Source organism: Accipiter gentilis, chromosome 24 (genome assembly GCF_929443795.1).
Source record: "Accipiter gentilis chromosome 24, bAccGen1.1, whole genome shotgun sequence".
NCBI lineage: Eukaryota > Metazoa > Chordata > Aves > Accipitriformes > Accipitridae > Astur > Astur gentilis.
The window spans coordinates 17716389-17741169 of NC_064903.1; the positions used below are offsets into that span (position 1 = coordinate 17716389).

The following is a 24781-nucleotide window of genomic DNA, read 5'->3' on the forward strand; positions in this document are numbered from 1 at the left end:
GCTTATTTTGGCACGCAAAGAGGACGCGAGCCTGTGTCCGCCCTCCGAGGGCTACACTGACTCTTCAAGGCTTAACGAGATGAAATCTCCGCAGAGCTGGGAGATGCTCCGGGAACAGATTTGTTGAGAAAGGAGGTGTCATTTCTACATCCTCGCTTTTCACACTGTAACGACGTTTTAAGCGTTCATCTGGCCTTGCTGCCTCCAGTCTGAAGCCATAACCTGCCATGTGTGACAGGGCAATTGCTCGCCCCGGTAATGATTACAGCGGAGCCCGGCGTTGCTCCCTTGTTTGCTTGGCGCGTGGCAGCTCGAGGCATGTGCATGGTGCTCTCTTAAAGTCAATCAATAAGAATAATTGGAAGTTCAGGTGGGGGTGAGGGAGGAGAGTGCTGTAGCAGACACATATTTGCAGATTAAGACCCTGTTTACATGCAGATGCTTCTTGTGATAGGTAACAAGGGATGGACAATAAGGACCATATGTGGTATTTAATCAGAATTTATTCTAAATGGGGTGATTTCATAGATTTCCATGGAGCTGACAGCTGTCCTCTGTATTAAATGTGAGCGTGCTTCCTCCGTCCCTGCCCCGCCGCCCTGCCTGCCCCGGCGTTTTGCAGGATTTTGCACCGTTGGTGCTGGGCCATTGCGGTCCCGTCCCCCCGTCGCCTCTGCATAGGTGCAGCCAGAGGGAATCGCACAGATCAGTTTTCACCTACAAACCTCAGCGAAGGAAAACCGGCATTTGACGGGCCTGGATTTCCCATCGTGAAGGTGAATGACAGCATAGCCACGTCAGGAGTGCAGGAGGGTGCTGGGGGAGGTGGCCATTTCTTCTCGTGCCCGTAGCAGCCTGGGGAAGAGCGATGCTGGGCTGAGCGGTGTCTGCTGCCCGCAGAACAGCCAGCACCCGCGGGAGATGCTGGAGTTTCAGCTGGTTGTAGGGAGACCCAGACCGCAGGTTGGAGGGTTTCTTCCTGCAGAGAGGGAGATGGAGAGGGCTGGAGCTGCCCATCCCTGGCTCGCCTTGCCTTCGGCGACCTGACCTCCCTTTTGTCGTTGATCCTGAAACCTAATAATGAAGAAGTACGCCAAAACCAGAGAGGTGACCCGTGATTACCTGTCGTTGACAGGGAGGGAAATGAGGTGGTGAGGTGAGATACCAACAGGCTTGGAAGCTTTTCAGTGTCTACTAGTGCCTTCATTAGAAGTTGAGTGCCATCTCCTGGCTCGTGGTGGCTGGACGGATGGATGGACACCCTGGCCGTTGAGGAGGCAGGTCGTTGGCCATCCCAGCTTCACCCAACTTCTCCCTGGTTATTTCTTCTCCGATGCTAATGACTTCTTCCTCTCAGCCCACCGTGCTGTCCGCAGGCAGAGCAGCCACAGGCTCCCATCTAATCGCATCTCGCCACGTTGGAGACGTGGCCGCGTCCGTTTGCTGGGTGCTGCGTGACTCATGTAATCACCATGCGAAATGCATCATTCATAAACTGTTTAGCACGACCTTTTGTACGGTAGCACTAATTATTATTATCACAGAAGCCCAGTAAACTAGACTAGTAATTATCAGGGATTTATTTGAATGGACAGCTAAGCTATTCTTGGCAAGTTAGTCAAAGCAGTTGTCATGACAGCCACACAAATGTGTCTTATGAATTGGGTTAATTAGGGTAATTAATAACTGTTGTTTTGCCCTTTTTAACAAGGTATTGCCTAGACACTATAAAAAAATAGCAATTGTACCCAACAGAAAGAGTCTTCTTCTAGCAGCAACCTTCAAATCACAAAATCAAAGTAGTAAATACCTGTTGGGTTGTCGTTTCACAAAGAAACGTGTCATCCTTCTTGCGCAAAAAGCAGGGAGTAAAAGGCTCTGTTGTAATATTTCTGCTGAGCTTCCCCTGCTGTGCAGTGTTATCTAGAGATCGGTCGTCATCATTATTGACATTATTATTATTATTTATTTTGATGCCGTGCTGCTCTGAGCTGTTGTCGCAGAGGGGTCTCTGCCGTGCCCAGCTCCGTGCGAGTGGTGAGGGCAACCCCGAGGTGCTCCCATCGCTCGGAGCAGGCTCTGCAAGAGGCAGGACTTAAAGCCAATTTTAAAGCCGTGACTATAAATTATTGTTGTTTTGCTGGTGCATCATCACCATCCTCAACAGGATGGCTGGTGCCAAGCAGCTGAGTCCTCACTCCTCAGAGCATCTGCTTCTTTCGAAAGAAGAGTTTTGCTGAATAAATGGTTTGGGTTTTATCGTGGTTGTTGCCGGTACTGAGTAATGGTGGTAACTAAAGCTTTTAATAACCAAGTAGCACCAAAGAGTCTCAAAAAGAGGAAAAAAACATAGTTCCCATCCCAGGGAGCACCTTGGGCATCCCACGCCAGTGGGCTGGGTGCTTGCTGGCACGGAGCACCGTCTCCCCGAAGACTGCAAGATTTGGTGCTGATTATTAAAAATGGCCCAAGATTACAGATGCGACTGAGGAACATTACGTAAGTTTTGTAGAAAAATGACCTGAATAGATGAGTGAAGGCTCTGGCTGGTTCTCCAGCTGCACTGAGCCCTGTCTATTTATATCACCTCTAGGCTTTCGAAGCCCTCTTTTAACTAAAGCTTATTTGATAACACATGTCTTTTCAAAAGAAAAGAATAAAAAAAAAAAAAAAGAAGGAGGAAAGGGGGAAAAAAACCCCTAAAGAAAAACACCTCTATGGAGAAGGTAGGGTTTTAATGAAGAAATATTTTACACCATTCTCCTACAACCTTAGGGCTAATAGCCTGGAACTGGTACTTTGGCTCCTTAAAAAGCCCAACAAGACAAGCCAATTACGGCCTCTGAAACATTTTTATTTTTAGTTCCTTGTAATAGCAATTCATCCTCGGCTATGGTACATTAACTGGAAGGAACAAGAAGTAGTAAGGTTTTGGCATCTTTGTAATAACCAACGGGCTGTGTTTACCAGGCTGTTAATAATGTGGGGTGGCTGTCGGGCAGAGGGAGAGGGCAGTGCGGGGATGGAGAGGGGCATCCAGTTAGTGCCGGAGCAGAGAGCCCTTCACCCGCTGAGCGCTTTATTACCATTTATTTCCCTACAGTTTATTCCGGGAGAAAACAGGCTTCTGTTGGGATAAATTCCTCAGTTTCCCGACACCCCGGAGCTGGCAGCGCGGCTCAGAAGGACTCTTCGGAGGGTGCCGGTGTGTCCCCAAGGATGCTGGAGTCAGTGTGGCACTTTTAGGGGGCGGTGGGTTTCGAGGGGAGCCAAGCTGAGCCGAGCCGGGCTTCGCATCCCGCTCGTCCCCCCTGGGCTCTGCCCGTGGTGCCGCGGCCGCCGAGGATGGCGATGGCAGCGGGGAGGAAGGCCAGTCCTGCTCACGTTTGCAGTCGGTCTCATGGCTGCAGGATAATTTTGTGGGCTGGATGGCTGTCTTTTCCCGCCCAAGTAGGGAAAAAAATTAAAATAGGGGAAAACTGGTTTCGATAAATAATTTCGTTGTGAGCAAAAGCCCCTTGAGGCTTAGAGCGGGAGCTGGCCGAGCCTATCCTGATTGCAGACCTTCCCATGCAATTACAGATAAACAATGTAAATGAGAACACGATGAGCACACGGGGCAGCGTTCGCCTCAGTTTTATTATCCGCCATTGCTGGGGAATTTTAGCTGAAGCCAGGTGGGAGCTGCTGGCGCGGAGGTTTCGCTCCGGAGCTGGATGTGGCTAGAGCACGGCCATGTGCCGGGCAAAGCCATAGGATGAAAACATCCGTGGGGTGTGTAGGTGATAGAGGAAACGCTCGCTGCTTGCCCAAAAATCAGAAGAAATGGGGCTTGCACTGAGACGCGGGGCAGGGCTGAATTCCCTGTGCGCCCATCCTGCCCTCCCCGGCTGCTGCTGGTGCTGCCACCGTGCCAGTCTTGGTACCCCCCAGCCGAATTTCTCCCCGCTAAGCCACAAAGCGAGCAAAAACTCCGGCAGCCGCCACGAGCCCCCTCGCCCACCGCCCTGGGGTGCCTTAGGAGCGTCCCCATCTCCTCCAGGATGCAGAAGCGGAGCGAGGTGCCCCCAGGGTGGCCGGAGGGCAACTGAGCCAGCCTGCCCGTTTCGGTGCCCGGCCCCATTTCGGCGTGCCACCCCCCCCGTGCCCCCCGCCAGCCCCGGGGCTTGTGCATGCTCAGGGACGCAGCTGGAGGGGCGGCCGCTCGGGCATCCCGTCACTCTGATGTGACGAGCTGGCGGCAGCATCTCACGCCTTTGCTATTTTTAACTCAGCTGCAATGATTTTTCGTTTTTTCTTTTTCTTTTTTTCTTTTTTTTTTTTTTTTGCAGTGACAAATCTGTGATTTCTCCTGTTCCCTACAAAACTCATCGGTCTGACCTGACGCTCCAGAAGGTGAATGACAAGGAGTTTTATTTAGCCCTAGCGATGGGAACATTTAAAAAAAGGTTCCTCTGTTATATTTGTTTTCATTCCTAATGGCAGGAGGCAGGGAAAGGACAGTTCTGAAAGGTTTTTTAACAAATCTGTAAGTCATGCCCCATTACCCTGGGACTGCTGATTAGATCCAGATTGTTTCTCGCACTACTTAGGGAGGGGTTCAGTCCACGCTGGAAGCTGCGTGCATGGATCCATCACACATCTGGAAGTCCCAGGCATAGGTGATGGGAAAAAACCCCCTTTTATTAGGTTTATTGGCTATTATATCCCCGCAGGGAATTTTCCTCGGTGTCTTGAGGCAGCACCCCAGTGCAGAAGGCTGTGCCCTGGGGGGCCGGGGAGCTCGGTGCCGTGGCACACGGGAGAGAGGCATTTCTCCCGCTGCCCAAAAATCCCTCCTGTCCCAGCCCTGGGGGGGATACTGGGCAGCTGCTGGGGCATTGCCAGCCTCCTGGCTGCTCACGGTCCAGGGAAGGCATCTGTATGCTCTCCTCGAGAAAGCATGCCCCCGTTTTGGGTCAGTATTTTGCTTTTCGATGGATCTTATGGGAGCGGTGTCAAGCTGGTGCCTGCCCCGCCGGTGCTGCTGGAGGGACCCCTGTGCCACGGCCACCAAAGAGCTTTCAGGTTATAGGTGCCATCTGAATGTAAGGCAGGTTTTGTATTATTGCATTTTTGCTCTTCATAACCATACTGTAGATTTCTAATATGTTGACAAATTCAACCGGGTGACACTATTTGTGGCTTTCAGGAGTGTAATTATGGCTTCATTGTGTGTTGCCGCTCTCGGGATTCAATCTGGGTTTCTAATCCTATACCCTTTTTCGAAATCACATCACAGCAGCTCCTTTCCTCCTGCCTCCGATCCATTTTCAGACAAAAAAGCCTGTATTTATTTGGGGAGGGAACAGGAGTTCAGCGCGGATTAGTGGGCATGCCTGCGCCGTAATACAATCTGGTTTGATACTTCTGCTCATTCTGATGAACGGGGTGATGCTAAAGGATGAACTCTCCCAGTGATTTCTCTGCAATGCTTTTTATTTCATCAAGAGAAAATGGAGGCTGGACTCAGTTCCTTCGGTGCTTAATAATGTCCATCAGAACCAAATGCCCTTTATTTAAGCTGCAGTAGTAATTAGAGGGTCGGTGGTGTTAAGCAGCCATGGAGTCTGGCTCTGAGGAATGTTCATTGTGCCTCATTAAATTTGGAATTAGTGCTTAAAAGGTCAGAAATAAATATTCTGTTTATATTTCGGGGATAGTAAATCTAAATGGATGCTGTGTTTGCACATCCTCGTCTCTGCTCGTTCCTGCTGAACCGAGCGAGGCACCGCTCCATTTGGTTCAGGCAGCAATCAGAGTGTCTGCAAAAAAGCCCAACCCCAAAACCAACCCTGGTTTCATTGATCAAGGGCAGGAAAATGATCTGCTGTATTACATCTAATTATAAAACATCGATATCAGATGCTAAATGCACTTACTTTTTCAGAGACACTATGTTGCTAGTTTACAGTTTGCACTCTCCTGTATTGTAGGCTTCAGCAGCGAGCTGGGCATGGGGAGATGGCTGCACGGGGGGATGCCAGAGGTCGGATCCTTTTAACCTTTATTGAACTCCTCCAGGTGACTGGCTCTTAAATGCTCCTTAATAAGAGCCCGTTGCTTCACGTTTTCCTTCTGTCTTGCCCGGGGCTGTTGACACAGAAGAGGTGCATCCCTCTGCCCCGGCTGGAGCTGCTGGTGGGGACCGGTGGGCAGCCGGGTCCTTCCCAAAGTCCCTGACCCCACGGGGGTCCCCGAGCCACAGCACAGCCTGGCCGTCGGAGGAGAGGGTGGTGGGCTCCTTGGGGTGTCCGTCAGCATTTGCCGACTTTCCCCCACGGTGGAAGCACCGCTAGCTGTTTGGGTAGAGTTTGCGCGGGCGTTTAACCCAAAATCTTGGGCTGACGCTGCTCTGGCATCTCTCACACCCACCGTGCCGGGAGGTGGTGATGCTGGAGAGTGAGGAACTGGGAAGGATGGGTCTATCTCCTGCTGCAGCTTCCCAGGCCGTGGCCGCGGTGCTCAGGACCCTCACACGCCGTTGCAGACGTTGCAGATGCCATCGGTGCCCGAGCAGAGCCGGCGGCAAGCGCGGGGAAGGAGGAGCGGAGCTCCTCAAGTGGGTCAGGCACCGTGGGGCTCTTCCAGATTGGTCTCCAGCCACCGGTCCTGGCCTCTGACTGATGCTCCGAGGCAGCAGCGTCCTCATCAGCAGCCGGTAGCGCAGGGACTAATTACGTGGCGTCACAGACAACGGGGGAAAAAGTTTCTCCTGCCATCCTTTGGGATCCACTCCCAGCCCGGAGCTGGATCTGATGAGTCTCCTGCCGGGGTGCGGAGAGAGACCAGCTGCGTTGCTGGGGGTGAGAGCATCAGGACAAGCCTGGTTGTTCCTCTCGGGGCCGTGGGGCTAGATTTTGGTGTTGGGTGGCGTTTCGTACCAGGCCTGCTCCCGGCGGGAAGGAGTCTCAGATCACTTATTTATTTCCCACGGGGTAAATAAGCAGCTTGCTAAATGGTAATGACTTTCCCTCATTGCTGATGCGTACTTCATTTGACCTGGTCCCTACTTTGAAATTTTCCCTGTTTCTCAAGTGCAGCTGAGTGGTTTTATTTAATTTGCATGAGTCCTATATCACCTGTAATATAGTTCAAACCATAAGAATTAAGTGCTGGTGAGATCTCCTAACAGGCAGCAACAGTTTTATTGCAGATGCTGGAGCCTGTGATTGAGTGGCCCGTGGAGAACAGGACCGAGGATACAGGAGGACCAGGAGAAGCGGTCTTACAAGCCCTGCCCTTCCCACCGGGGAGGCCCAGTGGATTTTGGGGAACGATTTGCCATTTCTGTGGTCCCTGACGATGCCTGCAGCACGGAGGGAAGGTCAGGAGACCGGCGCTCCTGGTGAAGACGTACAGCTTGATGCAGAGGATGAGGAGCCGTTCATGTTTTGGGAGGATTTTCTGAAACCCAAAAGGAGAGATGCACATTGCAGCCTTGGAGAAAGGTCCGCTTTGTTTTTTAATAATAAAGGGTGACATGCAAGCTTTATTAACAAGGCACGTAGGGGAAAAAAAAAGGCTCAAGGGATAACCCTGAAAAAGTGGCGCTAAATGTGTCATTTTTATGAAGCTGATTTTGTGAAGGGTCCCTACATGCTTTGGCAGGAGGTTGCAGCAGGTTTACAATAATTTGTAGAAAGATAGAAATGTTTTCACCCTGAAGTGAGAAGAAGGGCAAAAAAACCCGTGTTGAGATGCTTTAGAGTCATCTTCTGAGGCGGAGGCTGGCGGAGGGACGGATACCTGTCACTTCGGGTCGGGAGAGATGGGTCCAGCTTCGAACAACCATGGACTTTGCTGGGGGGCTGATGTGCAGACCGAGGAGCCAAACCCTCCGTCAAGAGCCTGGAACCAGACACAGCGGAGAAAACTGGATTTTCACCTCCGTGGAGTTTGGTTTGAAAAAAAAACAACCACATTTGAAATAGCTGAAAAGAGGGAAGAGTGAGAAAAAGCCAGATTCTGGGCATCTGCTCCGAGGCGGGCAGGCTGGCAGGGACGCGGCTGCGCTGATCCGAGCCTCCCGGCACGGCTCAAGACAGATCCCCCCCGCCCCGGGGACCGACCCCGGCCAGCATCCTCTATTTCTCCATCAGTCCACAGTGGTGGTCGTGCCCGGCGTCGCCACAGCCCGCTGACCCTTCCGCTGGCGCTTGCGTTAATTGCCCTTAAACCGCCTTTGGATCCTCCGGGGTTTATTTCTGTTTCTAAGGCAGAGAGTGAGCAGTCGTTAGAGCAGTGCCCTGTTGCTAACGGACCTTTTGCTAATGCGGAAGTCACCCCCCCCCGCAATGTCCAGGTCAAGAAGAGTTGTACTGACGTTTGTACATCTTTTTTTTTAAATTTAATGGAATTGGCAGTCCTCAACTGAAAGCAACCGCTGGGGGAAAAAAAAAAAAAAAAAGTTTCAAATTTCCCTGCTGATTGCTCGATTCCGAGTGTGTCTGTTGTTATATTTATATTTGTGTTGCTAAGGCAGCAGTTAAAAGCATTTTTCAAATTAGGCACTGGTAAGCTGCATGCTGAGCCAGGGCTCTCTCTTTGATGGCATTGACACCACCATGCCTGCATCTGGAAAGCAAATCCTGAGCCCAGAGGACAACAGGGTTTTTCTCCTGGGAGAGAAATGCAGGCTGAGACCACAGACTTTATGCTAGGTGTTATTCAGCACTTCCCGATGTCTTGAATGTATTGTTTATTCATAGCACGGAGGCTGAGGGTCTGATCCTGACGCGCGTGAGCATCCTTCGTTCGTGTCACGATGAGGAGGAGATAAGAATTGGCAGCGCCGTTCGGGAGGTCCTTGCCGTACCTGGCTCTGGATATGGAAGGAGAGGCCGGGCTCGAGGCTGGGCTCCCCTTTGATTTCTACAGCGCCGATGCCGATCAGCGAGAAAGTAACGGTTTGTTTGCTTCTGCCAAAATAATGAAGAAGATGAGGGCTGCCCTCTCGATGATGCACTTTATGAAGAGCACACTTTCATCGGCGCCTGCCAGCCTTACCTTTTCCCTCTTTTTTGTGCTTCGACTTTGTTCTTTGGGCCTCATTAAGAGAGGGAGTGGATCCTTTCCCAATTAAAATGTTGACACGTCGGAGACGTTCTCCTTCCCTGTCGTTTTGCCTCTGTTTGTAAGTGATTGCAATTCGCAGGATGAACTAGAATTAAATCAAGTGATCTTCGATTGAATAATGCAAGCTATAAAGCAGCCCTTCTCCATGAAAAATCTCATTTCTTTTTTATTTTTCTGTTTTGATCCCCTAGCCTGCTTGGAGATAACCTTGACGGATAATCCCACGGCTGAGGAGAGGTCTCGTAAACTGCTGGGCTGCCTCGTGCACCAGCGGGAGTGTGCCGGCGCGGGCAGGGCAGGCAGCTCTCGCCGAGGGTGTAAAATCCCAGCCCCAGGAAGCAGATTTCCCAGATTTCCCATCCTTGTGGCTGTGTCACTCCCTTTTCCCAGATTTCCCATCCTTGTGGCTGTGTCACTCCCTTTTCCCAGATTTCCCATCCTTGTGGCTGTGTCACTCCCCTTTTTTTTTTATTTTTTCGGGCTAAAATCTGGAAGTAATTAGCATTAGTTGTGCTGCTCTCGGTGGCGCGGGGGATTCGAAGCCTGGGAACGGATGCTGTGACCGACCCCGCGGGAACCCGCTCGCTTGCGTGTGGATTTACGGGGTTGCATTAGTGATGGATGCGGTGCAGAGCATCCCGAGCAAGGGGGACACGTGGACCAGGGAGTCCGCGTGGGAGGGACGTTACTCCAGTCCATCAAACGGAAATCATGGGGAATTTGCTCCTTGGTGAATGATTTCAGTTGAGCCAGGATTTGATCATCTTTTTGGGGTCAGAAATCAATAGCAAAGCTCGCTGTGGTGTCGGTCAGAGGGGGATTTAGCGTCAGGTCTGTACCTGGGCTGCGGCGGGAGATGCGATGGCAGCACGCGTGGCGTTTTCGCAGCCTGCGGTGGGATTTCGGTGGCACTGGTCGAGCGTTCCCTGCGGATGGCCCTGGGTATCCCTTGGTCCCTGAAGCCCGGGCCACGCCGTGTCGGCGCTTTGAGTATTTTAAAGCTCCGTGATGTACCTGTATATATTGAAATTGGCTCTCTGGGTCCTCCCACCCGCCCGTTCCTCTCCTGCTTTTCCCAGGGCTGAGATGCGCACATCCAGGGATGAAGCTGGTGGAGGTAGCGGTGGGCGCAGGGGGTCTCACGCTGTTTTTGGGCGCAGCAGAGGGGCTGGGGACGCGGGGACGGAGCCGGCTGAGGCTCTGGGCTGTCTGGATGTTCCCACAGAGTGACGGAGGGGGCTCCCCGCCGAGTGGGGACCGCTCCGAAACTGGCTCCGATCCCGGCTGCCCTCAGAGCCCATTCGCGGGGCTGGGATCTCCTGCGGGACTGCTGGGGAGGGACGTGCCGTGGGGTGGCACCCCTCCTCCTGGGATGGCAGCACCAGGATTGATGGATAAACACAGGAGCAGGCATTTTCCGTGGCATTTAAAGTCTCGAGCGTCGTGTATTTTAAAAATACACGTGTCCGTTTCCTCCCGAGCTCTAACCATCAAAGTCGTCCTGCAGGACCGAGGATGCAGGAACTGCAGGGACGAGTAGTTTGTGCAGTAAATCTCCTGCGTGAGTCTCCAGCAGTAATTACTATGTGAAAGTAATAACCGAGCTGTGCTGAGTGCTAGGCCAACTCCCCCGGCTCGCAGCTCCTTGCATGTTTCTCTCTGGGAGGTTCCTGTTTGGTAAATTAGATATTGTGCTGTATTTCAGAAAAGGTCACACTTAACCAATGCTGCCTTTGCTTTATTATCTTGGCAGAGCAGCGTAACCTCTGCCGGGGTACGATTGGATTTCGCATTCGGCTCTGCTGCAGCCGCCCCGCTCCCTGCATCCTGCCATTGTGATTACGTTAGCAGCAGACTCTGCTTTCCTTTATTTATTGAGACATTAAAGATGCATGCATTTATTTTTACCATGTTCATAATTGCCGTAAAAACAGGCCATAGTATCCCAGAGAGGCTCTTTGGGAAGGAGAACGGCCACGAGGCCGGGTCGAGGAGGAGCCGCGGCAGGGAGGAGGCAGGACGGGGCTGTCCCCGCTCCCGTCCCGGGACGATGCTGCCGTCAGCCCAGAGGAAGGGGGGAAGAGCAGAATCTGTCCCTTCTGCCGCCCAGGGTGCCTGGAGGGGGCAAGGAGCGTCCCCCGGGCCAGGGGTGATGCTGGTGGGAGCCCAGGTGGGATCCCTCTGCAGATCTGGGGACACTTTGGGTGGGTGGGTGGGTGGATGGACTGGGGTGCCCGACTCATCCAGAGACCCGCGTGCTTGTGGGGCCCTGGAGCCCAGGAAGGATCCTGCCCAAGGCCATGCAGATCCCAGCGTGTCCCACCACACGGCTTCCACTGTGACTCACCACGCATCTCCCACCGCATCCCACCGTGCAACCGCCGCTGCATCCCACTGCCCAGCTCCCACCGTATCCCACCCTGCAGCTCCCACACATCCCACCCTGCAACCGCCGCTGCATCCCCCCGAGCAGCTCCTACCACGTCCCACCGTGCAGCGCCCACCGTGTCCCGCCACGCAGCGCCCACCGCGTCCCACCACGTCCCACCCCACGGCTCCCACCGCCACCTCTTCCCTACCGTCTGTGGTTCCTTACCGGCTGCAAGCACCAGAAAGCCAGGGCTCTGTAATCTGAGGTTAAAAGACGGTGTTTCAAGTGCAGAGCGAGTTAGTGGGCTTTGCTTGCAAGTGGCAAATCCATTGACTTTTCTCCCCTGGTTTCACTCCCCTCCAACTTTTAAGCATGTCACCCATTGTTTGCTTTTTTATTAATAACAGAGCCCACTGTCTCTGCAAATGAAATGATGTAAAACAAAGAAAAGTGCCCGCATTAAATTCTCCGGCAGGGGATTACCTTGCTGGCATTTACATATCTATGCAATAAATATTTTAACATGTTAATTATACACTAATAAGAAAAATACCTTTTGAACTTTCAGTCAAATTGACACACACAGAACTGAGTCCATCAGGGAATTAAAAGCAATTAGTTCTGTAACAGAGCGTAGTCACATTGTTTCTTCTCTGCAAATTGTTCTGTGGTCACCAGCCAGCCTTTTTTTTTGGTGAAAGCTGGTGGAAAGACCGACAGGGACCGGAGTTTTCTGCGCCCGGCTCCGTCCCGCTCGCTGGGGTCTGTCCCGTGCCGGGATGCTCCTTCCCTGCCGTGGGGTTTGCTGCTGGCTTTTGTCCTGGCCCTGCAAACCTGGCTGTTCCCAGACGTGGGGAAATCAGACTTGTAACCATCTCCTTTTTCTTTTCCTCCTTCCAGACTGAAAACTACTCCTTTGATTCCAACTACGTGAACAGCAGAGCTCATTTAATAAAAAGGTACGTAGGCTTGCTTGAAAGCGCTTGGCTTTGCCCAGCCAAATCCTGATTATTTAATGTTCTTCCTTACTGCGTTATATACTATTTGCTTTTTTTAATATGCAAAACGTTTCAAGAGTAATCATTTGATTTTAAAAATAGTATTTAGTTCCTATTAAGCCCCATTGCTCTCGGTTTGCAATAAAGGAAAGTCTTTTTTCCTTCTCTTTGGCTCCTTCGCACCGGGAAGTTGCAGTGAATTAGGTGGAGTGCTGTTACCCTGACAACTTTCGAATTCATAGAGTTTATTCTATTTGAATGCACAGGAATAAAATGATAGATTTGGATGGTGAGATCTCCCTCCCATGTGAGGTGCAGGAAAAGGAAAAAAAAAAAAAAAATCTCGTTTGGGGGCAGGTAATTGGGTTGGATACACGCTCACCGTTCCAGTTCGAATGCCGAGGCAAAACAGCACTTTGCTAGGCTTTTTTCTTCCATGGGTAAAAAGGAAATCATCACTTCAGTTGAAACCTGGTAATTACCCTTGGGGGAATTTAACCCTTTGGGTAAAGTACTGGCATCCTCAGAGCTTAGCAGTGGCGAAGGGATGTCTCGGGGAGGTTAACGCCGAGATTATCCGGTTGAACCCCAGTGGATTGTGTTAAACTAGAGGTGAGCATCGCCCCGTGGGGCGGGTGGCCAGGCTTGCCTCTGCCTCCCCGGCTCTTGGCGAGGCAGGGAAAGGCGCTGACACAGCACATCAATACTCGTCAGGAGGCCGCCACGTAAGGATGTGGGCGCGGGAGGTGGCCGGCAGCTCTTTGCCCACCTCCCCTCTTCTCCCCGGGGACCGGCCGAGGCGCGCGGCGAACAAGCCGTGGCCGTGGCCGTGGCCGTGGCCGTGGCCGGCGGGGTTGTGCCCGGGGGCTCTGCAGAAGCCGTGGCGATAGCAGGGGTGGAACGGAGAGCAGGAGCCGGCCCTGAACTGCTGAGATCTGATCTGAGCAGTAAAAATATCCAATTATCTGCCTGGCTGAGATCCCATTTGTTTACATCTTAAAAATATAAGGAGAAAGGGAGCTGCGAGCGCATTGTTTAAGCAGTAACAGGGTTCAGCTAGCGAAGGGCAGGTGTATTTGCCTGCCTGGCTCGTGATGTTTAACGATGCTAATGCAATTGCGAGAGAGATGGCTTGCCTGCGCCACGCCGCTCCTCGCCAGAGAGTCTCCAGGCATACTGAAAAAAAAAAAAAACCCAATCTATTAATCTTTCCTCGTTCACACCTAAGATAAAGGGAAACAGTGCTCCCGCCCGCCGCAGCAGGGCTCACTCCGTGGTTGCATTGTTTGGGAAATGCTGCTGCTGCCGATTCCGTGAGACCTGCCCATCCTTTAGAGAAGTGTCAGCCGCGGAAACATGTCGTGTGGCTGCTGCATTACGGTCTGGTTCACTGCGGGGAAGATAAATGCGTTGTAACACGGGTTGCTTGCGCATTATGAACAGCAGCTCTGTGTAGGACAGCGTTTCCCCTCGCTTTCTACCTTTGTCTTGTATCTTAAGTACAACGGGTGCTGGGAACGCTGTGCAGACATCTAAGAACAAAAAATATTTTCTGTAACATACTGTGGCATCATTTTCATCCTTTGCCTTTATGAAGATGTTGTAGCTCTTCTATCTTTGGTGAGTGAATCTCCTCAAATCCAGCACTTTAATTAATCTATTTGTACTTTTCCTGTGTTGTCTGCCTGCCTCTCTCGCTCATCTACGCGCACACAAATGAATTGTAGATTTGTAGTGCTTTCTTAACTTAAAATTCTTTGATGTCGCCTGGAATCAAAGTCAGTGGCTTCAACAGGGACATCTTTATTTAAAAGGTAATGTTTGAAGGTTTACCAATTTATATGTATTTCAGAGCTCCCCCCTCGCGTGCTTTTGCAAAGCATCAGATGGTAGGTGGTCTGTTTGGTTTCCGTGGAGACGCAAAAGGGCTTTTCAAAGTAATGAAAATCTCCAGCTCTTCGGGGCTTTGAAGCCCAGGCCCCTTCTTCCACCGACATTTCACACCAAATCAGCCAGCGAAAAAGTTTGGTGCCCTGGGTGCAGGCGGGTCCCCCCCCCCAGTGGGTGCAGACGTCCCACGCCCTGGGTGTCGAAGGAGGCACAGGGTGGGTGACCCCAGGGACGCCCCGATGGCCGTGCCACCCGGGGCAGGAGCATCTCAAGACTCAAGACATCCCTGCGGCTCGCTGCGGCCGGGTGTCCTGGGGCATCACCCCTCACGGGGCATCGGGGAGCAGCAGAAGGATCCCCAGTGCAGCCAGAAATGAAACTCTTCTGTCCCTCCAGCCGAGGAGCTGGGTGCCGTGGGGCGATGGAGCTGCTCAGCCCTTGGGGGAGATTTGGGAGCAGCTCAGCCCTCGGGTCCAAACCCAGCAGTGGCTGCGCTTGCAGGGGATGTCAAGGAGTTCGACCGTGTATCACATCTCCTTAAAGCTGCGTGGAATTGGACCCAGAATCACCGGGTTATTTTTAAAAATAAGAATGGCATTGCCATCATGAAAAGAAATTCCCGTTTCCAGGAAGACTTTTCTTTTCAAACTTTAAGCGATTAAGATTTGGCCTATAACCTAAAAGATCAGGCTTTAGTTCCTGTGTGACTTCAATGTGAGGTAATAGGACTTGAGAGAGCCTGGTTATAGAAACAGCTCATTTAATGTATGTTTTTTAAATTTTATTTTCAAGTCCTGCTTCGCTCTCAGCTTCCAGAATACCCACAGCAGCCTGACCCTCAGCCTCACACCGCACCCAGGGGCAGCAGCAGCCTGCAAGGCGGTGCAGGCTGGATGCTGTGTTTTGGGGTGCTGAGCAGAGGATGCACCCCCCCCCCCCCCCAGCCCCTTTTCCCAGCTCTCCGTGCTGGGGGAGAAGTCCCAACCCTGCGACCGGGTGCTGGGGACGGCGGGGGACCTTCCCGTCCCTGCAGGTCTCCCTGCAGTGCCGTGGGGTGCCGGGGTGGCTTTGTTCCCACCCTGTAAATCACGGCTCTGTCTCCCCCAGCAGCTCCACGTTCAAGGACTTGGAGGGGAACAGTCTGAAGGACAGCGGCCACGAGGAGAGCGACCAGACGGACAGCGAGCACGACGTGCAGCGGGGCCTGTACTGCGACACGGCCGTCAACGACGTGCTGAACACCAGCGTCCCCTCCATGGGGTCCCAGGGCCCCGAGCAAGGTGAGCCACCGCCACGCGCCCCGGGGGGCGCCCCGCCGCCCTCCCGACCCCCCTCACACCCCACGCGGTGCCTGTGGTGCTGCCTCGGTGGGCGCACGATGAGGATGCTTAGCGCTCGCTGGGGATAACGCTGTACGTCGTCAGAGTGCTGGCTAGATAGAAATTAATCTTCACGCCGCGCCTGTCAGGTAAGCGAGCGGTTGGGATTATCCTCTCTCTCACAGGCAGAAAACCCAAAGCCCCGAGCATCTGCCTGACAGCGGTGGAGTTGGGATTAGGGCCGGAATTACCGGGGCCGGTCCCTGCCGGCGTTCCCCTCCGGAGCGCAGACGGTGCGCCCTACCCCGCGCGCTCCGCTCACCGTCTCTGGAGCTCGTACGCAGGCGCCGTCCGGGCAACTTTTCCAAAAGGTCGGCGGAGCGTGTAGGCAATTAGTCAGGCATCCCGCGAGGGATTCGCTCAGGCCAGTGGGCGAGGGTTTGCATCTTTTCCCCCCCGAATAGGCGGCAGGGTTTCAGCTCTTACACGTCCCCACGTGCAGGGATGAAGTCCTGCTCCGAAACCAGACCGGTGTTAGCTAGAGGAAAGAAGTCGGAGAGTTCAGCCGAGCCCAAGCTGTCGTTTGTACTTGGGCACGAGTGTCGCTTTTAATGTCTGACGGATGCAAACATCCTATGCAAACATCCTGTCTTTTTCAATTAAGAAGCCTGAATGCGGTTTGGTGCTCCGGCGCAGGGGAGCCTCGGGGCGCTTGGCTATATCTTGAGATAAGCTGTAGCTGAGGCTCAACTGGAAGCCCCACTGCTAAAAGACTTAAGGATACGAAAACAAAATGCTGTGATTATGAACTGGTCTTCAGCTGTTTAATTCAATTCATGGTAAACATCATTAAAAGCCTTTGTTTTGCTGTCATAAAAGAGTCAAACCGGGGAGAGAGAGTTCTTGCCATCTGCGCCGCCGAATGTGTTTTTTTTCTGGAGAGAAGCTGATCGCTGTATTAATTCTCGATAGAGTCTGTTAAATGGCCATAGTTAACCCTGTAAGACTCCGCGAGTAGGGGAACGTGGAGGTCACCTACCCATTCCACGCTGCCAGGCACGCTAATTGGAGAGGGATGGCATCCGCAGCGATAATGTATTTCCAGACAACCCTACTGTGGCCAAAGATGAAAAAAATTAAACATTTATATAACTGTACAGTGGCAGTTTAATTCTCTGCGGACCAGCACCGTGTCAGAGAATGCAGGCTGATAGCTATCATTTATTATTCTTCTATTACAAAGAACTGCTTTTTCATTTCGATCAGGAGAGGGTTTCCTAAGATGCGTTTGCAGGAAGGGATGACTGTAGGAGCAAAAATGTTCATAATTGATTCCCATCCCGTTGAATGGTCTGAGCAACATCTGTTAATTTTTTGTCACATTTCTTCGGCAAAAACAACAATCTCAATGGACTGCAGATAGGGTTTTACAGAGATTACATTTCTGATAAGTCTGCGTGCTGGTTCTGTTGTGCACCAGATAACAATGCAAATAAGTTAAAGAGGATGAGTTGGAGGCAGAGCTCGTCGGAGGACTCAGATGGATATAAATACGGTTCAATCCACTGCAACACGAACTCCTCACTGCATGTAAAATACCCCCCAAAAATCACGACTATTTCCAGAAAGCAACTTCCAAAGGCAACCCGTGTGTCTGGCTCCCAGTCCCGCGATGGCCAGGGGGTTGGTGTTCTTGGCTTTGGTTTAGTTCTGGGAGGAAACCAGCATCCCAGTGCTGCATTGCCGTGCAGCGGGACCTGCAGGCAGGGAGCTGTGCCGGGGGGGGACCAGCTCTCCTGTCCTGTGGGACCCACGGTGCGGGTCACCCAGGGGAAACTCGCCTGCGAGGTTATTGAGGTGTTTGTGGGACAATGAGAGGACCAGCACAGGCAGGGATGTTAGCAGTTACTGTCACAGAAGCTGAAAAAAAGGTTAAAGAGAATATTTTCTGAGCTGATTTGTCAAGCAGGGACTGCAGAAAATAATCAGGACAATCAAGACGCTGAGATGATGGTGATAACAGCGGTTCCCGCATGATTAAAGTGATGGTTTTGGCATGGTAATTTTTACCCAGTTTTGGGTCAGAGCGGCAGGGCGGGGAGGAAACACAACGATTTCAGTGCCAAGGATGCACAGGACCCGTGGGCTGACCACTGCCCCGAGCACGCGGTCCGTGGCCGAAGGGCAGCCCGGCAGCTCGCGTCCCCGTGCTTTGCCTTCGCTCGCCATCCCTGCCCAAACTGCGTCTCACGCCATCCCAGAGAGATGCGCTGGGAGAGTCATCGGAGTTTGCTCGTCAATGCTAACGATCTGCCTGGGAGCCCGGCGAGGTGCTCCCACGGCCAGGCTCTGCTGCGCTTGGACCTCGGCTTGTAACACCACGAGCCCTTCGTGCGTGGCCAACTCTGACTTCGTCCAGATAATTCAGGAGTCTTTATCTGCTTGGTGGCTAATCCTGGACCTGCCGAGGCAAGATGCTGGCTGGCAGAAACCCTTGCAGCTCAGGGGTAGAAGACAATTCCTCTGTGGTGGCACTGGGAGGTTAGCGTGGACCTGTCTGACCAGCCTTTGCCTACTGAGATGCTGGATTTCCTAGAGAAAGAGGTAGGCGTGGGGTAGGCACGGATGGCTCCAACCTCCTTTAGTGTTCTTAAACCAGTGCTTGAGCCCGGCGCTGGCGGTGAGTACGTGGCCACGGGAGCACCGGGGACTTGCTGCAGACGCTCGGGTGGCCTCCGGGCCCTCTACCCCTTCACTGCCCCGGTACCACTCTTGGGTGGGAGTGACAGCAGATGCCAGTCCCGCTGGCAGGAGCCTTTTCTCTTCCTTTGGAAATGACCTACATTTCCAGGAAAAAGGCAAACTAGTGTGAAGGGTGTTGAGCTTTAGTGGGCAGGAGCAGGTCATCAAAATACCGCCTGGAGCTCAGCCACATGGCTTATTTTGGGAGTAGGACTTCTGCCCAGTCCCTCTTTACCTCAGGATCTTAATTATTGATTACAAATTCATCAGTTGAAAAGATGGCTTTAATTGCTCTAATATGTACCCAATTTGGAGTTCATTATCACCCAGAATTGTTTTCCTTCCCCTGCTAATTGATACCAAATGGGACGCTGAGGAAGGCGGGCACCGGCACCCGCTCCACCTTTCGCGATTTAATTGTGTGTTTATTTGTGGAGGTGTTAAGCGCTGCTAGAAGTTTATACGCGCTCCTTTCCTAACGGCGTCCTCAGCTGAACTTCCACGCGGATTGGTTTGAGAAAGGGAGGGTTTGAGGTGTCTGTCAGATCTCAGCGATGTTTTGGGATGGCTGGAGAAGTCTGTTGGAAGATAGGGGCAAATCCTGGCATCCCTTTGGGTTTCCAGCAAGGAAACTGCGCCGTGGTGCCGGGCGGGAGACCCGCCGTCGGCATCGCCTCCGTGGGACAGCGGTGGGAGATGCCGGCGGCTGCGGGAGCTTTGCCGTCGGGTTTGAAGCTTCTGGCGCCTGTTCCTCCCAGCAACTTGGGGAAGTCTCAGCGTGAAATGTTTTCCAACACCGCAGAGCATGGCAGTGCTTTTCCCAGGAAATGGCAGCATGGACCAGATGTTTCACAGGGTAATTGAAAATTCCATTTTATCAGAAAGCATTTGCTGTCAAAAAGTTTTATCTTTACTTCAACAAAGAGGTTGATTAGATCCCTCAGGACCTGAATTAGCATCTTTGAGGCTAGATACTCTGTTTTGTGATTCAGGTAGTTATTCCTCCCTTGGTTTTGCTCATACTGGGACTTTTTTTTTTTTTTTTTTTAAATCCCTTTGCCCTCTTCCAAACGTAGTGTTTGTGCAGGTTTGGTTTGTTTTCTTTGTGTGGATGTATACAGGCACCTAGATCTGCTTAAATGTTTTCTATTACCTTTTTCACCTTGCCTTGAGCCAGAGCCATACTCGTACTCTGTAAGTCGTAGGAGCTCTTGCCAGCATAGAAATCAGAAAGGAACTATTTCAAATATGTGTTTCTAATGTTAGAAGCAACAGATTTCACCTTATCTTAATTCCCAGTGCCGGCCAGTATTTTTACCATCAGTTATAGAAGGAAAATTGTTGGCCCAATGAAGCAGAGATTTGCTGTTTGAGATAAAAATAGAATCCAAAAGAAACTATGAAAATAATAAACACACACTAATCATAAAAAAGCCAGTGTTAGAAATAGTCACCACAGCCATAAAATAGTGAAAAAGCTTTAAAATCAAAGTGAGAGGGTTTTTAAGCAATGTCAGTAATATGTCTCTACAGAGAATTGCTTCTAAAAGCATCACTTCCATTTTTCTGGTGCCAGATCAGCAGTAAAGGTTGGCGTGAAATGTCATCTGGAAAGACCTGATCCTGCATACATTTCCACATTTGAGTAACGTCACTCACATAGGTGGTTTAATTGTGTCTGAGTCTCATAAACTCCAGCAAGACGAAGGGCTCTTTGAACAGAAATGGGTTATATTTAAATGCTTACGTTAAGTCTTCTTTATACTACTGCACAATATAGAAATAGGCTTGGATGTGAAGGAGAGCTGGGCACATGATATTCACTGAAACTTTTCTTGCTGGTTGCATCCCAAATTATTCAGATACATCATCATTTAGGGGATCAGGTTTTATCTAGAGTATTCCAATTGGTTCTTATGCTCATCTCCATAGTACCTGGGTGCATGTCAGTCGTGAATTGAGAACATGGCTAATGGTATTAACTGCAGGCAAACACAGGTATTAGAAACTGTTGATTTTTTTAAGCTGATTTCCAGCAGTCGTTCCACCTGCAACTCCCTTTTAGTCTGCAGAAAAGCCTTTCTGTAAAGTTGTATGTACATGAAGACCTAAGTGACACATTCCAGGGCTTTGGAGGCTGGGAATACAGCTGCATTTCTCTGGAAGTTTCTACAAATTAAGAAAAATACCTACTTTCTTGTATTTCTATCTAGCACAAGACATAAAGTATAACATTCATATGCGAGTGACAGCACATCCCTTAAGATGGATAAACGCTGTAAGCTTTCTTTACAGGGCAATGTCAATTATTACAGCTCTTCTGATTTCTGTATTATTGCCTGGATCTCTCAGTAAAGCAGCCTCAGTGAGCTCAGTGGTGCTCCTGCAGTGGCCAGCCTGGAGGGAGCAGTCAGCTTCTCACAGTACTTTGAACTCCCAGCGAAGGATTTTTCTGATGAGCGGGTAAGCTGGGCTTTGGGAAGAGGAGTTGATTGTCTTACGCTTACTCTGCTTTTAAATGATTATGTATTGAGCATCTAAGTCAGCTCGTGGCTGGCTGCGTGGTGGTTACCGATGCTTTTGTACACGCTCTCCATCCTCCCCCAGCGCCCGCTCCTGCTAACGTTGCCCAACCAGGCTCGCAGCGGGACGTAATATCTTTCATTAGACCAGCGCATGTAATTGTAACTGGGAAAAAAGCTGTCAAGCGCTCAGGCTGACAAGTCTCTCTTCAGGATGACCCTTATTGTTGCCGGGTATGCGGTCCTTCGCTCCATCTTCAGTGGGCGATGTGGACAGGCAGAGGTGGGCAGCGGGTCCGGCTGCCCCACGGAGGGGCTCAGCTTCCTCCACCGCCGCGTCGCGTCGCAGCGGAGCAGGGCAGCGCTCGCTCTGGGGGGGTTTAGTCCACGCACAGACACCCCGGCTGGCACGGACAGATCCCTCGCGTTGCTTCTTCCGTAGCTCTGTAGCGTGGAGCGCAGCTTGGAGAAGTCCTTGCTGGAAGCTGGTGGTGGGACAGGGGTGACACTGAAGTCATATCCACAGCGAGAAAGGAACGCCAACCCCTTTCTGCAATAGCAGAACTAAATAACAAACAGATGTGTAACCCCCTTTGTTTGCAGAAGAAGCATTATCGTATATCCCACGTTCCTGGCGCTCTTTCATCAGTTTTCAGGTTCCTTCCATCAAAGATAATTCTTGCAGTGTCTCCATCACTGAAGTTACTCAGTCCAGGGTCACAGGAGTTACAACCTTTAGATCCTCAATTCCTTTCCATCCCAGCACAGAAAACACTCACCAGATGTGAACATTTTGGCAACTTCGAGAGGAAAATTAAAACTTGGATCTGTGCCCTGTTGTGTAGGTTTGTAATGGATGAAGGATCAACCCAGAAAGTTGGAGGGTTTCTAGTGTTTTATTGTACTTTTTAATGAGATTTTGTCAAATTTAGTTATTGCTTACCCATATTTTTGCTGGGTGGCTGGAGAGCAATTTATAGGAGATGCGAACAAGTGATATTTCTGATTAGAGAGCTTCAGCTTCTATTTCTGCTTGGTTTTATTAACTGCTCCTAACCTCCAGCCCAAGCAGAAGGTTCACAGAGAAGATCTTTGTCAGGGTTCAGCTGAAGGACGGGGCGGTGCTAACCCTGCCTCTCCCGAAGCATCCTTTTCCAAAACCACTACACAATACTTGGGTTTTCAAATATTTCTAAGATAAATAAACAGTCCAGTTAAGATTGCAGCTTCCTTTTCCCTTATAAACAAGCCAAAAAAAGGCTCACGTGAACTTTTTTTTTTTTCCCTTTGCCAGTAACCTCTAAGGAAACCATTAACACTTTCTGTCTCACAGCAGTTAAGACTAGCAAAATGGTCAAGGTAATGGCCATCATATTTAACAGTAGGGAAGGTATATGAATAAAACCAAACCTTCTGCTAACGCAGCAAGCCAGCACTTCCTGATCTCCTCCTGTAATCAATCTACATCGTTAATGACTCTGAAAACAGACTGAACTGCTGGGGCTGGCACCGGGAAACTTGCATTACGAACTAACCATCTCTTATTAACCTTTTGGTGTTTCCTTCACAACACTAATTAGAGCCAAATAAAACTACTGTTTGTGAAACTCTTAAGTTAAAATACAATTTTCAGAGGAAATATGGTAAACTCCAAGGCTCCTGTTTGCTTGGCCTTTCTTTTTAATTATGATGGAGGATGGCTGTTACTTGTTTAACAGAGGCTTACATGATTAATGCTGCAATGTTACTGTAATTAAAACAGCAAAAAAAGATGTGATTGGAGCCCGCATAATTTACAGACATCTCGGCATTCTGGTGGCAGAGCAGCTCTAAGTGTTGCAAAGAGGAATCATAAAAATTTATTCTAATTAAAATTGCCAGATTGACTAAACAACAGGTGACTTATGTAACTTGAGCGACTTGCTCTTGGGGTGAGAAATCATCCGAAATCAGTGAATTATACAAAGCTGTCTATTATTCTACTAAATGGGAAAGTGTGTGCTTACCATGGCAACCTGCATCAATTTTGCAGCCGCTGGAAAATACAGGGCCCTTTATTAAAGGAATAATCACCGCAAACAGCGCGCTGACCTTCGGCTCCGCGGGCAGGGGGTGCGTGGCGCGGCGAGTTTGAGAGCAGCCCTCCGGGCACCGGCTCCGTCGAAACACGCACCGGCCGCTCGGGGGTGATTCGGGTACGGCGCTGGACCGGCATCTCCGGACGGGGTGGTACAAGTTGGGTGCCTGTTTGGGTTTTTTTTTCCCCTCGAAAAGCGGTGCGATGAACTTTGTAAGCGCGCTAAAGATAAATCGTTCGGACCGCTCTTAATGACGCTTGCGCGCCGCAGAGAGCGGTGGGGCAGGGAACTGCATCTCCCCTGGGTGCAGGGGAAGGAGCCCACCTGGGTCTGAAATAGGGTGTCCATGGGCGAGTGTCTGAACTGCTCCGGTTCCAGCAGATAACTGCTGAAGGGAGACATGCCGCTGGGTTTGTATGTAGGTTGTTTTACTAAATGATCTATGTAATAATATATAAGTCAAAACTCGGTAATAATTGGCACCAAACAGCAAAGAGAACTTGCAGCTTTTATCCGTCTTAAGGGAAGGGCTGCCACTCAAAACTCACGAGCGCTATATTTTATTTCTCATACGGCATACATGAATGTAAGAGAGTAGATCTTTTTAAATGGGTCACAGAATTATTAAGAAGTTTGGCAGCCTTTCCTCACGGTAGACACGCAGGTATGCAGCGGAGCGGGCTGGGCTGGGAAGCAGGAGCGCAGGGCTGTGCCAGGCTCTGGCTGGGTTTGTGTTGCCTTTGCTCAGCGATTTCCCTTTCCATCCTGCATTTAACCCCTGCGTCTGTTGGGAAAATAAGTTCTTTATAGCGAGTGTATTATAGATATATGCTAGCCACAATGTGTATAATCACAGTAAGCATAATGTGGCCCTATTTTTGCTGAGTGTCTGTAACAGTAATGATCAGCTTCCGCGCTCTCAGCATTAGCTCTCTTACTGTTTTTATTTTTCAGCAGAAACCCTTTTTTGTTCCATTTCCCTTATCGTATTTTCACCCTCTGTCAAGTGTGGAGAACAACTTGCTTTGTAACCAGCTTCATTAGCTACTCGCACGTTGTGTTTCATTACCGATGCCCACAGCTGGCTGCGGGTGACAACACGTGGCAGCGGGTGACCGGCGGTCACCGCTGTGTCACTTCACCTTCGGGCAGCGACAGTCACACTTGGGGCAGGGAGTGGAGTCAGGTGGAGCTGGGTTGGGCTCGAGGTCTGGGTGTAGTAAATAGGAGGACATCTGGATATGTGGAATGAGTAGCTGTAGTGAAAGCGGAGCTTTATCCTGAAGAAATCCTGGATTAACATCAGTCCCTGTAGGAAAAGGAGAAAATTGAACCACAAAAAAAAAAAAAAAAAGATGAAAAAAACCCTCTCTGAATTGAAGCAATAGGAAATGAAAATTGCTGAGATATACTGTCATGTGGGTAGTGGTGCTACCAACCTTGTGCTGCAGTAATTACCTCTATGCATGCAATTTGTGCTCGGCTACGACTGATTTCCCACATCATCCGGTGCCCGGGCTATATTCAATCAGTCCCAGCTGGAGAAAACTATCTTGGATCATTTGGTGAGATTTCACCACAGATGCTACCTTGCGTCTTACGGAAGCACTCGAGAGCTGGATGGCACAAATCTCCCTGGCACACGGGTGGAGGTGTGGGGACGGTCACGGGAGGTTCCCTGTGGCCGGGGGGGGCGGGGGGGGGGGAGCTGGCTGCAAGGCAGGAGGGTGCCGGATCCTGTGGG

At 50.8% G+C, this 24781-nt stretch overlaps 1 protein-coding gene across 2 annotated transcripts in view; it reads left to right on the forward strand.

The window, feature by feature from the left end:
• Positions 1-24781, forward strand: part of PCDH19 (protocadherin 19) — a 54739-nt gene that overhangs the window by 15745 nt on the left and 14213 nt on the right. The window contains exons 3-4 of one of the 2 annotated variants that reach the window (XM_049827926.1): positions 12389-12447; positions 15484-15656. In XM_049827926.1, coding sequence (XP_049683883.1) covers positions 12389-12447; positions 15484-15656 — 232 coding nt within the window. The remainder of the gene's footprint in view (positions 1-12388; positions 12448-15483; positions 15657-24781) is intronic. The other variant, XM_049827927.1, reaches the window with a different exon arrangement.